At 46.6% G+C, this 16,767-nt stretch overlaps 1 protein-coding gene across 4 annotated transcripts in view; it reads left to right on the top strand.

Annotated features, from left to right (window-relative positions):
• Positions 1 to 16,767, top strand: part of LOC143474446 (ADAMTS-like protein 1) — an 88,816-nt gene that overhangs the window by 58,737 nt on the left and 13,312 nt on the right. For 3 of the 4 annotated variants that reach the window (XR_013120779.1, XM_076971898.1, XM_076971899.1), the window contains 12 exons: positions 2,474 to 2,519; positions 2,647 to 2,883; positions 3,362 to 3,488; positions 4,459 to 4,533; positions 5,823 to 5,980; positions 8,893 to 9,004; positions 9,131 to 9,269; positions 9,405 to 9,455; positions 9,897 to 10,101; positions 11,941 to 12,088; positions 12,232 to 12,316; positions 15,660 to 15,949. Coding sequence is in view for 3 of the 4 variants with exons in the window: in XM_076971898.1 (XP_076828013.1) it covers positions 2,474 to 2,519; positions 2,647 to 2,883; positions 3,362 to 3,488; positions 4,459 to 4,533; positions 5,823 to 5,980; positions 8,893 to 9,004; positions 9,131 to 9,269; positions 9,405 to 9,455; positions 9,897 to 10,101; positions 11,941 to 12,088; positions 12,232 to 12,316; positions 15,660 to 15,949 (1,673 nt within the window). In the remaining variant the exon portion in view is untranslated. Of the gene's footprint in view, positions 1 to 2,473; positions 2,520 to 2,646; positions 2,884 to 3,361; positions 3,489 to 4,458; positions 4,534 to 5,822; positions 5,981 to 8,892; positions 9,005 to 9,130; positions 9,270 to 9,404; positions 9,456 to 9,896; positions 10,102 to 11,940; positions 12,089 to 12,231; positions 12,321 to 15,659; positions 15,950 to 16,767 lie in introns of those variants that run through there. The other variant, XM_076971900.1, reaches the window with a different exon arrangement.

Here is a 16,767-nt window from a genome sequence, read left to right as displayed (position 1 = left end):
TAATGATAGAAACAAACTCTAATGAGAAAGCAACAGTTAGCCCACTGAGGGCTGTGTTATTGGTAGTTACAGCCAGACAAACAGCCAGGAAGCAGTTTCCGTCACATTTAATTATCTATTTCTTCCTCCATCTTCAAAGCTCTTTTTTGTAAATGCTTGCGCAGCAAATTAGTGAGGCCATTTATTTACATTTAGATATTACTGTGCTTCTGTGGTGTTATGGATTAGACTTTTTCTTGGACAAAGTTGTTATCTGGCAAAGGTCCCGTCTTCCATTTTAAAGACGTTAGAACAGTCAAACAGAGGCAAAACGTTTGTTGGGAATTGGATGAACAAGATGGCCAAATCACAGAGAACTGACAGATTAAGCAAATGAACCCCTGTGACAGATCAGTGCTGTGTTGTATTTACAAACACACACACACACACACACACACACACACAAATTAGCTCTGTATTCTGGTTTCTTGTGTATATTTTGGTTTTGCCTCAAATCTTTTCCAGACTCACATAGCTCAGTTTAAGACAATTGCGAGTGTTTACAACACATTCAAATACTCCAACGCAAATACACTTCTTACGTTCAAAATCAGTAAACCAGGGAATTAAATAAAAAAAGGTAATGCGCGCCATTTACAGTAAGAGCTGTAAGCCGAGCCCTAGGTAACGTCCTAACATTTTCATGAATGGCAGCCAAGGCTTTAAAACAAGAGTTTTAGTTTCTCACAGATCATACGATGGTCTGCTCAGCTATGGTACACCGACAGGACGTGCGATGTTGGACCACCCTGCACGTGTTCTTTATGCGCTCCGATGACAAGCCCACACCGAATGGGTTTGGGCAACGCTGGTGCAAATCACCTCAGTGCGTACCCACGTGGCCTGCAGGCCTTTAACGGACCAACGGTAATGATAGATTTCTGAGGTAGGTGCCTGGGGCACGGCCCTGTGAAAGCTAGGTGTCGCGAGCCGCTGCAGTTACTAACACACCAGCTCGGATCCAGAGGAGTTCTTTCAGCGTGCAGTAAGCGTTTAGGGAGCGTGCCGTAATTACAGCCGTCTGAAGGCTTGAAGACGGAAGAGCTCGCTATCATCATCGCCGTGTGAGCGGCACAGCTCCATGACCGTGACAACAAACAGAGGGCGCCCACGGCAGCCGACAACCCTGTCTTGGTTGTTACAGTTGGTGTTTGTTGTTGCTGTTGTTTGTTTCTCTAGCTTATGGTCGTCTGCCAGGTTGTGGTTCAGACGAGCCCAAAGGCGTCTGTGCTGGCTGGCTGCTCATCCCGCGCTAGGTAGAGGTTCGTCTCCGGGCTCCTTTCACCTCTTCCTGAGCCCACATGTTCAGTGCATTACAAATTGGCTACATTTCCCAGCACGTGTACTTTTCAAATACATCAATGTTATGACAATGTTTATGGAGCTTCCACAATTGTGTTTGAACTGTGATTTGCAAAATGATTTGCATTAATGACAAGTATATGAGCATTATATCATGATTAATTCAGTGCGTGTGATGAACCACTGTAGTGTGTGTGTGCGTGTTTGGTAGTTACCCACAAGGGAGTCCTTTATGGTCTTAACAGAACTTTGCTCAGCACAACTTTCTTTGAAAACTGTAATGTAATATTGTGAGTTTGTGTTTTCCTTTGGTCAGGGGAAGAATTAGATATTTGCCAGTGCTCCTGTTCAGAGGGGCCATTTTGACAAAGGCGTCCAAAGAAACGGGGCTGTGGTAACTGCGTATGTGTGCCTTGGTCACTGTTCAGGAGCTCCATGTCAGCCTCCGCCTCTGAAGGCAAACCAAACCCTGATCTCACTCTCTCACGTAATGGTGGCTTGCTGCTCACCTTCCAGTAGCCTCTTTCACAGCAAGCCCACTCCGGACTCCGCCCACACTCCTGACTCCGCCTCCTCCAGCTCTACTCGTCATTCCTCAAGGCAGGCTCGAAATATGTCACTGCCTGTTGCTCAGCCGTCATCCATCCAGAGTCGGCCGTGCTCCGTGGCCTGCTGGGTGACTTAACGACAGTGTTAATGTTTTTGCAGAGCTGCTCGGCTCCCAGTCGTCCCTCCTCTCCTCATTATATCTCAGTGTGACCTCACAGCTCCAGATTCAGGATTAGCTAAGACTTTAGGACACTGGAACTCCACGGCACATTTCCATGGAATGATGGCTATGCACTCCTAATCTACCACTCATCTGTGCCAAGTTTCAAAGCGTGAGGGTTTCCACAGCCAAAACGGCTAAATAGATTTCTCCTAGTAGGCCATGTTGAAGTGTTGAATCCTGCTAAGGTCTGTAGCATATGGAGCCAGATGTAGCTACTTTCAGGAGTAGCTAATTCTGTTAGCAGGCAAAGTTATTTGATCTTTTCCAATTATCTTTTTTTTTTACGTAACTTTTTTCTCTTCTTGTGTTTTTTGATAAATTAATATCCAGCTGAATTTGATGATCTTCTTTCCTGTGCAGGACCTGTGAAGGGCAAAATATCAAGTACCGCACATGCAGCAACGTGGTAGGTCTGCATTCACTGAGCACGTGTGTCCATGCCGTGATCAAAGCCTCACGGCCGGTTCTTCGACTCACGGTCGGGAATGTGCCGTCTCTCTGTCTCCTTTCGGCGCCGCGAACCCCTATCCCAGGACTGCCCGCCGGATTCTGGAGACTTCCGTGCCCAGCAGTGCTCGGCCCATGCCGACGTCCGCCACCAGGGGCGCTACCACGAGTGGCTCCCGGTGGACAACGACCCAGAGAACCCGTGCGCCCTCAAGTGCCGTGCCAAGAACACCGACCTGGTGGTGGAACTGGCGCCCAAGGTGCTCGACGGCACACGCTGCTACACGGAGTCCTTGGACATGTGCATCAGTGGGGCCTGCCAGGTATGCAGGCGATCTGGAGATTACTCCAGCTGTCTTGGGGGGGTGGGGAGGTTGTGGTTCTTCAGCTTTTTATGCTCACTGGCAGTGACGCAGTTTGGCGGCATGTTCTGTGCTTTTGACGTTACGGCTAAAACGTGGAGAGTTTACCCTTCCCTTTTATGTTAGGCAAGGGCTCCGGATTTGCGTGACTGCACATTCGCAGTCTCAGGGTGTTAAATGTTTCGATCACATAGCCTAGCCGTGCCTCTCGAGTCAAGCTGTGGGACGTGGTGGGAAGAGCCCAGTGACCCGCTGGGCTCTGGGCGATTGGGGTCCAGAAATGACTCATGCCACTTATTTTCATTTAGCGTGTAATTGGAGGCTTGCCGAGTTATGAAATAGTGCATCTCAATTAGATCCTTAAGTGAGCAGCAGGAAGGGTACCAGGCCTCTTGTTAAAATCCCACCTATGAGACTTCTCCCTTTCCGTTTTTGGCAGATCGTTGGCTGCGACCACGAGTTAGGCAGCACTGCTAAGGAGGATAACTGCGGCGTTTGCAATGGGGATGGCTCAACTTGCAGACTCGTCAGAGGGCACTACAAATCCCAGCATGCCAGTGGAAAGAGTAAGGAGGAAGAGATATTTGTTTTCCTTTATATTATTACAACATGATGATATGCAAATTATACCTCTAAGAAGCTTCCAGCATAATTTGGGCCAAAACTGTTAATTTATGTAACAGAAAATAAAAAAAGACACTGCCAGAATATATCCTTGTGCCAGCGATGCTATTGAAAGATGATCTAATATGTCTCTTTGAACAGCATAGAAGAGTAAACCTGCTGTAGTTTAAATTGCTACATCTTTCACCTAACCAACCATGTTTTAATGGCCTTCTCACGCCACCTAAATAACATATTTGGTATCAGAAACGTATTGAAAACGTCTGGCTTTGCTCAGTTACTAAGGCCAACTGAGAAGCGTAGTTGTGCCGCACTTGAGTTGCAGTCTCAAGTCTCAAATCGAATTCTGCCCCATATTGCTTAATCTAAGGAAATGAGTCTTAAGCCCAGTAGAGTTCTGGCAAAAAGGGCCTGCTGTATAATAATTAATGCCCTTATTGTATGCTCCTAGTTTGCTTGTGTCACACTGGTTTAGTGTAGCAGGTTAGCTTCCAATCCCTTCTTTCATTCCCATGAAGTCACTGACCTTTGATATGGCCATTTGTACCACATGACTGTGGCTTGGGGAATAGTGAGTGGGTCAGACACAGCCAAAGCTGTAGCCAGAACAGTCTGTCATTACTATTTTCATGAGGGTTGAATGACTTTAACCAGAAAGTCCAAGAAAGTGTGTTCGGCCCGCGTCTCTAAGCCAAGCTGAGCCTGTTACACGGCGAGTTCTGCCGACTGCCCCGAGGAAACCATATTCCACTCATCGCGCATAGTGCGGCTTTTGTTTTCTATTGTTCTTGGTTTGAATCGCATGTTTCTACACAGCCTAGATAACTTTAACGACCACATCTGACTCCAGTAAAAGTCTCCCACTCCTCATCTTCGATCACCATCTCCTGCTTTTCCCGTGTCTCCTTCCAGCTGAAGACACCGTGATCGTGATTCCCTACGGGAGCAGACATGTGCGCCTGGTTCTGAAAGGCCCGGATCACTTGTGTAAGTCTTGGTAGGTCAAGGGACTTCTATGCAGAAATGAGAAGATAACGATAGGATTCACACTGCTTAGTTTATTATAATTATATTATGTGAATTTGACTGTAGAGCGGCAGAGTGGATACCTGAGCCCATGTCAGGTTGGAATAGAGAAATGTGCCTTGCGAATTATAATGTCTGAACCATCAGATGTCTGTGATTCCTCTCAGGGAAACTAATTTTATTACCCATGTTGGAACTGAATCAACACTGTATCAACACTGTATGTACTATATTATGTTACTATATAGCCAGTCAGGCAGAGTTAGCTCTTATAATATTGCGTTACCATATAACCACTCTCAAATGTTCACTCCCATCTCACTGATACCTCCTGGGCAATGTGTGGGGTTGTTTTTTCCAGTGGAAGCCTTTTACCATAATGACCATTAATGATAAGTTGCTTCTGTTGTGAACCGACAGTCCAAGTATTATACTCCTGAATCTGGAGACCCAAATGAAAGGGAGACATATTTTCCTCACTAAATTCTCATCCCCAGACTCTCAGGGATCAGTGATGTCGACCCTGGCAAAACCTTCACGTAATGCAGGTTAAAACTGAAGACAAATGCCCTGCCCTCTTTTTGAGTTTTTGCTTTTTGTTTTTTGATCACCATCACAACCAGCCAGTATCCCAGGAAGATGCGTTATAGTTCCTATTCTCGTGGACACGTCTTTTTTTTTTTGGCAGTTTTCTCTCTGAGGGCAACGAAATTGTAACCAGCTGGCTGCTGGCAGTGACTGATGCTCTGGGACGGGCCCGCGTATTGCCTTTGTTGTCACGTAAATGTCCGCGCTGGATTAAGATGAGACCCCATTAGCTGAAGTCTGACTCCAGGTCACGTTATGGAAAGAGTAAGGAACACAAACTTCAAGAGTTCTGCCATTGCCTGGAACGCCCACACCTCTTCAGTGGAGCCAAGCACAACTCAAAGCAGTACAAAAATCATTGTTCTTTGTCTCTTTCGGCTCAGTGTGCCAAGACCCAAACGCGAGAGGTTCGTGTGTGAGATCAGTAAATTGAGTGCGCGTGCTGTTCAGGAGTGTCTCTTATTTGTTGCTGTTACAAAGCAAAATGTGATATAAACACTAAGAATCTCCTGCTGCTAATTTTTCACTTGAATTGTACATGTAAAAAAAATGGGCATAATAGACTCATTCAGTCATGTCATTTTTATTATGCCGTAGACTAAAAAAAGACTCATTAAACACACTGTCAACATGAGTAGATTAATTGTTTTTGTTTTTTATAGATCTGGAGAGTAAGTCCTTACACGGGGTCAAGGGGGAGCTTTCTTTGGACGGAACCAAGCAATACATTTTGGAGAACACAACCGTGGACTTCCAGAAGCTCTCAGACAAGGAGGTCCTTAGAATCACTGGGCCACTAGAAGCAGATTTTACCATCAAAGTAAGACAACACCAAATCCATCAAGCTCTCAATGACATTTGAAATCTCTTTCAGAGAAACTTCTTGGTTCATAAGGGAATAATTTAATCTGCCAGTCAGTAAAATTCAGGCTCCAGTATATCTCATGGATTTACTACTAACTACAGAAAGGCTGTGAAATCTCTATCTGCATCAAGTTCGGTCAAGTATTGTACAGTATTTGTAGCTCACAGACCATTTCTTTGATATTTGATATCTGATATTTGGTTAACTTGCCAAATATCACATTTAAAACATGCAGTATCTTGACTTGCAGGACTGAAGTTGGTATATTACGGTTGCTTCTCTACACAAGAGCCGCTAGTACAGATGTGTGGAGGCAGCGTGCACACTTAAAGTGGCACCTACTCAAAGTCTAGTCCAAGACTCACTGCTTCCTCGTGCAAACAGTCAGTTATTAGATTGTGCTGTCCTGTATATGGAACACCTCTGGATCTGTCCTGCTCTCTCCTACACTCTCACACCGTACATACACACGTGCTCTCATGCACTCTCTCTCCCAACCTGCTTTAGTCAAGGATAAGGCATGTTCATGGTTTTAGGGTCAGGCGAGAGTCCCTGTATCGTGCATAATCTTGGGCTTCGCTCAGCACTCTGGTGGAGTCCACTGGTGGATTTGTCTTGATGAAGGTCAACTACCATGTGCAGAACCCCACCTCTAACTGCTTCCAAGACTTCATTAGATCCTTGGCTAACAGCCACACCCCAGTTATAACGCCTCTACTTTTACCCAATTTGTTGAGTAGCTCCCAAGATTAATGGTCTGGCTATCCTATACTTAATGAAAATAGCCATTCAAAGAGAAGCAGCCCACAGAAGGAAAATGCCAGTAAAAACAATCTTCATCCTCGTAAAATACATCCAAATAAACAGGAATGTTGGAAACAGAAACCTGAGAAAGTGGTAAATGCCTAATTTTCTAATGTGATGGCCAGGAAGATGGCCAGTTCATATCACAGTATTTGGACCAACTGAAGACAGTGGAAAAACTAATTTAAACAAGCCAGACAAGCCATCTCTATTGTAAACAAATGTGTGAAATGTTCAATTTCTCTGTGCCATAGACCAATATTGAGAAACCCAGGCCCTGAAATCATGTTCTCTGGTAACTATTTGATGTGAACTTCACACTGTATCTCAGGAAGTCCTGTTTCACATTAAGTGGATTTTCAGCTGGTAACACATTTAATAAAATAATCGGTCGTTTTTAGTACGAACCTACTCCACCTAAGCGTCCGTGCCCCACACACCTGTACTGCGACTTGTACCACCAGTTCTGGCGCCGGCCCACTCCAGCCTCACACTGATACAACTTTTGAAATCCCTTCGACGGATCGTTTTATCCCTCTCACCCAGTGAATGATTGGCGTCCAGAAATCCTCAAACAGGGTTGTCGCACAGCCCATCCGGGACCAACAGGCAGTCGGTGGAGGAACTCGCGCTTCGGAACACATGGGGTTTCGCAAGCGTCTGTTTTCGATAAACGGCTTTATTAGCAGACGAAGAGATGGAGGCGCTCTGCCCAACTCCAGCCCCCCGGCTCAGCGAGGACATGCGGTGAGCGACGTCTCACCGTTCGATGAAACACTTTTGTCACCGCCAAGGAATGAGACGAGCCTCTGAGGTTTATTTGGGCACGTCCTCATCCTTGAGTCTCACTCCAAGTTCAGCTGTGAGACGAGAGACCAAAATCCCAGGGGCTGTGAGGGCCTCTTTGAAGTGTTGCATTTCTCCTTTGGGCAACTGTTTGGTTGTGGTGGATTTTACGGTACCGTTATGGACAGTACGATGTTCTCGCAAGTGCCAGGAAGGTTTGGATGTGCCTTACAAGGGCGCCGTGCGAGCAAGACAACACCTGCAGAGTTTGGGCGGGACAACAGGATTCGAGTGTTTCACGCCTTGATGGTGTGTCTAGTCGATTAGAATTGAACTGATGCCAGGTGTCTTTTTAAGAGAGCAGAGACATTGTGTACACTGTGACGTAAGGCGGGAGGGTGCTCAAATGCTCTAGATAGTGAATGGACGTTGAAATCACCGTCAGGAGGCATTAGCCTGTTTGGGTTGCCAGCACATCCATAATCCCCCTAACAGAATCCAGTTATAGTCTGATAAGATTGCTCTTTTGATTGATGATAACATCAGGGTCTCAGGGTGATGGTATTTTTGCAATGTCCCACCAGGAAAGTGTTTCATTGCCACTTTTAAATGCTTTTTAAAACATGCTCAAAAAAGCATATGTGGAATGTGTGTTTTTTTAGTTTGCATGTTTAACTGAACATTTATGAATCACTTACTCAATAAGATCTACATATTATGAAGATATATTCTTCTAAAATGGTCAGCTGTTACATTGCACAGCTGTTTACAGATATTTCTCTATAAACGTACCATAACTCCCTCTTTATCATTTCCAGATGGGTTTTGTTTTACTGACGTCAAACATAGATGCATGAGACGACCGACTTTTCAAAACTCAAGGACAGAACTCTGTGACACAGATGCTTCCAGAGCAGTAAAGTGGTCCTACACTGCTGAAGTTCCCATTTCAACAAAGGGTTTCCATCTTTATCCTCCATTTGCAACGTGGAACCACAGTTCCACAAAGTGAAATGACCTCACATTCTTCACCACTCACTGTGATCTGTCAGTAACAGCTTTCTGGGCCTGTAAGAGGTTGATTGACTGTTTAAAATAAGCTTTATGCAATAGAGGTATTCTTGAGGTTCTCCAAATGACTGCTTCTGGTGCAAGGCCTTTGCATGGCATCACACAAGGGTTGCAACTGTCTTGATGCTGTAACACATGCTACGCCGGTTTGTCCTGCGAGAAGATCTAGTATAGTGATGTGGTCTATATTCTGTCTAACACATCAGGTGCGTTATGCCAGGGTGATGGAGAGCATGGTGCAGTTCATCTTCTACCAGCTTATCGTCCATCGCTGGAGAGAGACGGACTTCTTTCCCTGTTCTGTAACCTGTGGTGGAGGTAGATGCTTATATTTATGTGTTTGTGTTTATTTATTTAGTATCTTTGTTGTTGTTGATGATGATGATGCTTCTGCTTCGCCCTACTACTGCACACTGTGACTTCCTCCCGCTCCGTCGGTTCCAGGATATCAGCTGACCTCGGCGGAGTGCTTTGACCAGCGCAGCCGCCGTGTGGTGGTGGACCAGTACTGCCACTACTACCCGGAGAACGTCAAGCCCAAACCCAAACTGCAGGAGTGCAACATGGACCCCTGCCCTGCCAGGTAGGTTCTTACAGCTCCTCACCAGAACCAGGTTCTCCAGGCATTATCAGGCATTTGATGAAACAGCCGCTCCTGTTGCTCACGTGTGTAAAATGCAGTAGCTTCACGCGTGACTTTTACATATCCCTTCCCCAGTGATGGCTACAAGCAAATAATGCCCTACGACCTCTACCACCCACTGCCCCGGTACGTAACTCCCTCCGGACCGCACAATTTTTCCCTTGGCCTGCCGAGTGAGTTTCAAGCTCCCCTTCACAATAGCAGGCAGCTATGGGTTTGGTATTCTGTTGCAGTGAAGCACGGCGCGGGCGAGCCGCCAGGCTGAGACAGTGAGCGCTTTGACTCCGCGCGCGTGCTACTGCAGAACTGTGGCAAGAGAGCGGGACCGCGGTCCTTTCACTGTGGCGAGCTGAGCGGAGCAAACCACCCTGGGGCGGGCGGGGGGGAGGGGTGATTTTGAGGCTTTTCCTGCGCGTGCTTACATTTTACGCAGTCTTAATTTAACGGCCGAGGAACGACTGCGATTTTGACAAACGGCTACTGTATGTCGCTAACGATGCATCATTTGCTAACTCGAAGCAGAGGAGCGCTGTTTAGCGTTTCCCTTCCTCTGTGAAATGTGCGCAGATGGGAGAGTAGCCCGTGGACGGCCTGCTCCACGTCCTGCGGCGGGGGGGTCCAGAGCCGCTCAGTCTCGTGTGTGGAAGAAGACATGCAGGGCAACATCACCCCCACAGATGAGTGGAAGTGTCTGTACGCACCCAAGACTTCCATTCTACAGCCATGCAACACCTTTGACTGCCCTACATGGCTCGCACAGGAGTGGTCACCGGTAATCATGTGTGTGTGTGTGTGTGTGTGTGTGTGTGTGTGTGTGTGTGTGTTTTCTCTGAAATTGTTTGTACTGTAAAGGCCAAATTTCTTGTGATGTGTCCAAAGTAAGTTTGTTATTGTAGGCAACACTTATTTTTGTTTATGTTTACAGGGCCTTTACATGTCCTTTACTACTTGTGAGATAAACAGTTTATTCTCAGTTTCAAGAGGCCTATTCAGAAATAGTGTTTTTGTTGGAATATCATTTAAAAGAAAATAAATGATGAGTTAGCTGCCTGTAAGTCTCACAGATGAACTTGTGGTGAACTTCCATTTAAAGCAATTAACACAATTACGTCTCAAAATTTTGCGATGTATTGGATTTATAAGCCAAAAATGTATTATGTAACTGTTCAGGTCTCCAACCCATAGGTACTGTGTCTTGTGCTGTCTTTTCTTTGTAACGTGAGAAGTTTGCATCTCCAAGGAGTTGTTTCATAATACTGGAATAACCCCAAGATTCAGCATTTTGTCTTCAACAGAACTATTCATCCTAATGTAAAACCTGGGTATACCTGGAGCTTAATTGCTTGTCCTTGGGCACTGTTCTGTTCCCTGTTAAACACCCATAAATGCTCTGGGCCTCATGGTTTCAGAGAAACATCCCAGAGTGTCTGCAAATCAGACCTTTCTACTCAAAAGCTCTTGCGCCCAAGGCTTAGCACTTAACCCACAATCATATGTCAGCATGTAGATTGTTAATCTCTGTTATCTCGAATTGTGCAGGGCATTTTGCCACTAAAGATGTGTTAATTAGTGAGAGGAGGTGAAATAAACATGCAGTTGAATCGTCTCAGGGGCTGGAATGCGCGGCTTCTCAAACAGCGCAACTCACCTCAGATGGCATTTCTGGCATCTCCTAAAATAAACAGAACCCAAACGTGACTGTCCTGTTATTACCAGCAGCAGGATAGAGTTCTTATCATCGACAGTGCTGTAACTTCAAATACATGTAAAATTTACTTCAGCTTTCAAACATAATCAAATGAAAAGGCCATATGAAAAAAAGGGAAAAAGTGGAGAAAGAGACGCAGTATCTAGATTTAGTAGGACCAAAAACGTGGACGCTCACGTTGACCCAATATCTTGGATCAAGGCATTAGGGAAGTGACATCAAAGTGTGTGTTGTCACCGTTCTGTCCTGCCTCTCTGTCCTGCTCAGGCTCCCCAGACCCAACCCTGTCTCCTGTCATTTTAATTACAGTTGAAATTTCATTTTCTCTTTGAAAAGAGTAAGCAACGAACCCAGATTTTGTGGCCTTCTAGAAAAATGTGGAAACCTGGGACTTTGTTTACCTTGAGCATTCCACGCTCCAACCCTCTGTTAAATGCTTGTATTGGCAGAGGGAAGTCAAAGCCCTTCATAGGGAGCCAAGGTTTTTGTCTTCTCCCCTTTACTTTGACGTGGGGCTTCGAGCAAACGCTGCCAGAGAGACGTCGGTAAAAGGGCGGGCCATTCGTACGACCTTGCGCAAATCTGTATGAATGTTCACGATGGTTATGTCACTCATTCACGTCGGACCGTATGTGATTGTGATGTAACATGGACTTTCTATAAGACGGCTCGTTTTGTGTTTGCCGGGCCATAGCCCATCACACCCTTGGGGCCATGGTTACCTAATATACAAATGACTCGGTGACTCAAATCAGCCCCGTGTAAATACAGGCAGTACTGAGCAGTGAAGGATCACAGCTGGATTCCACTGATCCAACACGTGCAGTTTAGGCGACCGCTTTGATGCTTTGGTGATGTCACCGCGCATGCTGTATATGTCATGACGTTGTGTCTCCCGCCTAGTGCACCGTAACCTGTGGACAAGGCCTGCGCTACAGGGTGGTCCTTTGCATTGATCACAGAGGCCTGCACGCTGGAGGCTGCAATCCCACCACAAAGCCACATATCAAGGAGGAGTGCCTTGTGACCATCCCCTGCTACAAGCCCATAGGTGGGTGGTGTTCACTTATCCCCGTTCACCCGCGCTTCACCCGCTGTTGGTGTGGGCTCCATTTTGATTGACTTGCCCATTCGAATCATTTGAGTCAACTGTTAAATTATATTCTGTGTATTTCGGTTTATTATTCTTCTTAGAGAAACATCCTGTGGAGGCGAAGCCGCCTTGGTTCAAGCAGGCCATAGAACTGGAGGAGGACACGGTGGTGTCGGAGGAGCCCACGTGAGTATCTACGGCTCCACAATCACGCTGAAGGGCCACCGTAGCCCTGCAAGCGCCCGTAGCGACAGATAGGCCCTGCAGTGCCTCAGTGCCTTCAGGAAATAGGAAAGCAGATTTGGGCAGTCACCACGCCTCCCATGTGCACTTAAAAAATGGGACACGAGCAGGGCCGGCGCCACGGGGGGGCGAATGGGGGCGTCGCCCCCTCAGGCGAGGTGTCCCGCCCCCTCAATGTAAAAAATAAGACCCATTTATTTTACAACAATCGCTACATGGTGCCCCCTTGGCCGCTCACAATCGTTACACGCACCCACCCCCCCCCCCCCCCGCTCATCAACTTACGTTCGCCACCCCGAAATCCTCTGACGCCCCCTCACTGTATATGTTCTGGCGCCGGCCCTGGACACGAGCTACATCCGCCATTTCCTCGGCGCAGACAGACACAACGAACGTCGCAAATGTTCCGTAGCCTTTAAGCGAAGAATCTGACCGCGTGGAAGGTCTGTGGAGAGCCGGATGGTCCTGTGCCGACACACATCTTACTGAACCCATCACAGGGCTCCTTGGGCGAGGTGACGGTTTATACAGAGCAGCGGGGCCTAACAGTGACTGTGACTGACGCACATACCAATCCTAGGTTCGCTCGCTAGCCCTCAGGAGCCAAGCCGGACCTGGGAACGGAAATGAAGGTAGACTCTATTAATATCTGCTGCCGGTAACGCATATTGTTTAAGGTGAAACCCACAAAAATTGTAGAATTTGGCAGTCATGCGCAAGTATTATGGGAGAGATTGTTATTGTATGACTTCATGACATTTTGAGGCAAAGAATGATTTATACAGACCTTGGAAGATTAAAGTTACTCAATTCGTTTCAAAGGCAGGCCTGTGCTGCTGTAAGCACTGTGATCGAAGAAAATTCTTCAAATCATGAGCAGCTAAAACAGGCTCTCTATTCTGTCTTAGAGTCAGACTGGACCTTTTTAAAGGGACTGTGATATTTAGTTTTGTCCTGCACAAACATTATCAGCAAATTAGACAATGTTCATTAAAAAATTTAAGAAACAGAAGTAAAATACATTTATATTTTTCAAAAAACACAATTTTTTCTTCACATAATCACCTCACATATTTGCTGTAGTCAACACTCTCTAGCATTAGCTAACCTGTTCCTCTCGGTGTCTTGGAGAGCGAGGCGGTGTGAGAGTGCAGTTTCTTGCCAAAGCACACGATTTTGTTCTTTGCAAGAGGCATGTCTTCCCCAAAAAGCACATAAATAACAGCCCATAATATTCTGTCGCCCAGAAGCCAACAACAATATCTGCCTGCCATATGGTTGCAGGCGCACGGCCGTAAGTGGAGCGCAAAGGAAATTCCTGCGTTAGACTTATTGCACCTCTGTTGCCAAGATTTAAGCCTGCCGTTCTCCCAGATACTACTCAGAACCACTGTATCAATTACTCGGGGAGATCAATGGCGAAACATATTGCTCAAGTTTGCGGGGTCGACCGCGCACTTCCGCAGCCATGACCGAACATCAGGCCTCACTCGTTGCCATGACGCTGATGTTCAAGTCAAAACGGGCTGGGATTTTTCTGGGAAGTGGGTCCATGTCAGCAATGTAAAGATAACGGAATCTCATGTGGGTGGAGCCACACCCATTCTGAGGAAAAAGGGGGCGTCGCTAATAATGAATCAGCAGAGTTGTGCTGTTGTTGACATGCATGCAAGCCAGAGTATTGGATGGGTGGGTGAGGTTGTCATGAACAGGGTTCTTGGGTGCTTATTTGGGTCCAGCAAGATCTTCAGCCAAGGTTCCTATAGCAAAGGATCATGGGAAAGTGGAAACAGGCCTGTGCTGTAGTTTTGTAGTTCAGTCAGCGAATAAGTCACATCACAGTCTCGGAGACACGATTGAACGGATCAGAGGACCCCAAAACCCGAGTCCTGCACTCCCTCCTATTAGGGGTCCCGCTGGAATCGCATGCTTCCTGTAGATGGCAAGGCAGTGCTATATGCCTTCAGCAGCCGGCGACAGTTAAAGTGCTCTCATCTCCTCCCAGCACTCTAAAATGGCAACTGATTCTTATTTGGCATTTAGCTGACTTCAGTCCTGCGGGGTACGACGCCAGACAACTTTTGTTTTTTGTTTTAACGAAAGAGCTTCAGTTAACATCAAAGGGATAGTCGGCAAGAAAACAACTACCAGCCCTGGCTGTTTTCAATAATCTTATATTTGGGTTTTCTTGGGTCGGTCAAAGGCAGGTTCCTCGGAACGGTGCGGCAGTTCTGGCAGCCGGAGACCGGGACAGTGACGTGCGTGGAGAGCGTAATCCTTCATGGTGCATGCGCACACGCAGCCCTGCAGTCGCCGGGCCATCTGGCCAATCAGATGGTGGCAGTACACAGAGGGGGTGTGGCCAGTGGCTGGCTGTGACTGGCCCGAACAACCAGGCCTAACCTACCTAACACGTGCCCTCCTGCACTGTAATGACTTCAGTGTTTCTTTGCCATCTGTAGCTACTGCAGTTCCAAACTGCCACATATATACAGTAAACAGTAATATGAGAAAACGGCAGTAACAGTGTAAATCCAAAAGGGTTAGCTGAGTGGCTACTGCTAGTAAAACTAATTCCAGTACCCCAGAGGACCCCAGCACTGGAGGATCTCATATGTGGTTGCTATTTGCAGGACACTACACGTCCGCATTGCTCCTCTGAGGTGAACCTCATATACTGTCCCCATTGGCTGAAGTTAAGCTGTTACCATTACTTCCTCTGACCTGAACTAACACGTTGATTTGTCCTCATAGATTGTAGGAGGTTTTCTTCATCAGCTGGTACAGGTTAAATATAGTTTTAACTGTTGTTTTTACCTCAAAAGGTAGTAGCAGAATGAACTGGGGATTAGGCCCTCTTTCCTCTGAACCTTTTAGTAAATTAATATGTGGCAGCTCTGCTTCTGAAGTTGACAGGTCTGTTTCTCAGGTCGACAGGTCTGCTTCTCAGGTTTACGGTAGGAAAAGCTTCATGGGAAGCAAAAAAAAATGCTGATCTCAGAAGTATTTCCACATCTCCTTTCCATTCTTAGCTATTAGGAAGGATGCATCAAAGCTGTTTATTCAACAGTGTTGGGCCCTAATGCCTCACAGCTGTCAGCCGAGCTGCGGCAGCGCCTGCATTTCAGAGATATCTGAGTGGTTTATGAACTTAGCTGCAAATGATTAAAATGTGTGAGGACGTAACCTCTCGCCAGAAGCAGCCCGGCCTTTCAAAGAGGCTCTTTTAATAGAGACAATTGGTGTGATGATTTCATATATCTGTGCGTGTGTGTGTGTTTTCCAGGTTCATTCGAGGTGCTTGGGGCCCCTGCAGCAGAACATGCGGTGCTGGGACCCAGAGACGGGCGGTGCGGTGCCAGGTGCTTCTGTCCTTCTCGCAGGCCGTGGCAGACCTGCCCGACGACGAGTGCGAGGGGCCGAAGCCGGCGGAGGGCCAGCCCTGCTACCGCGCCCCCTGCCCTGGCACCAGGACAGGGGTGGACGCAGACACCGCCCAGACCGCCTCCTCCAGAGAGGAGCTCCACGACTGGGAGTATGAAGGGTTCACAGAATGCTCGGAGTCTTGCGACGGAGGTGGGTGGTTTTTTGCAGACCTCTGGACGGTGGAGCAGGCTCACGGAGGGCTGTAGCAACTTTATAAATGGGGATTTGTCTGTAGACTGGATGGTAGATTCGGTGGTACGCTTCAACCCTCAGACGTGCCCAAATGGTGCGTCTCTTCCCTGTTGGTGCATGTCTACATATATGTTCCACTTGATTTCTGTCTTTTTGCCTTAACCTTTGACTTCAGTAAGTGAAACTGGGATTTATTTGGCCAATCAAGAGCCAACTGAACAGTTTAGTTATACTACTTAGTTTGATTTAGTAGTATATTTTATATTTCTACACAGCACTGTACAGTGCTGCATGGTGAATCACTGTACGGTTGATTTTTACGGTTGATGTTGGCTTGTCAGAATTCACTTCACAGAATTCACATCTGCATGACCATTCAGTTGGCATTACCATTCAATAGACATTAAATCCATTTGAACCTGTTTAATCTTGCATTAACATTCACTTATAGCTATTTCATACGTACAAATAGGTGCTCATGCCACTTTGTTTCACAGATGGCAGTTTAAACTTCAGAGTTGCTTTCTTGCTGTTTCTCTCTCCTTCCCACTAGCACAGGTTGATCTTGTGATTCTCCATAAAAAAAAACTTTATTCCAGAGCCCTTCAAACTTGACATGTAGATTTTAGTCAAACCAACTGTATTCTGTCCTTTCTCTTCTAAAACCATCGCATGTATGAATATGCGGTGCCTAGATTCAGCTCTAGGGATTTTGTTAGCTCTCTTGTGTATGAACGAATCAGTGCACTGACACACTGCTGGCCAGGAAATAGCTG

This window comes from Brachyhypopomus gauderio, chromosome 14, assembly GCF_052324685.1.
Source record: "Brachyhypopomus gauderio isolate BG-103 chromosome 14, BGAUD_0.2, whole genome shotgun sequence".
Classification (NCBI taxonomy): domain Eukaryota; kingdom Metazoa; phylum Chordata; class Actinopteri; order Gymnotiformes; family Hypopomidae; genus Brachyhypopomus; species Brachyhypopomus gauderio.
Note: the sequence above shows the minus strand (reverse complement) of the source record. Positions and strands in the feature narration are given on the sequence as shown.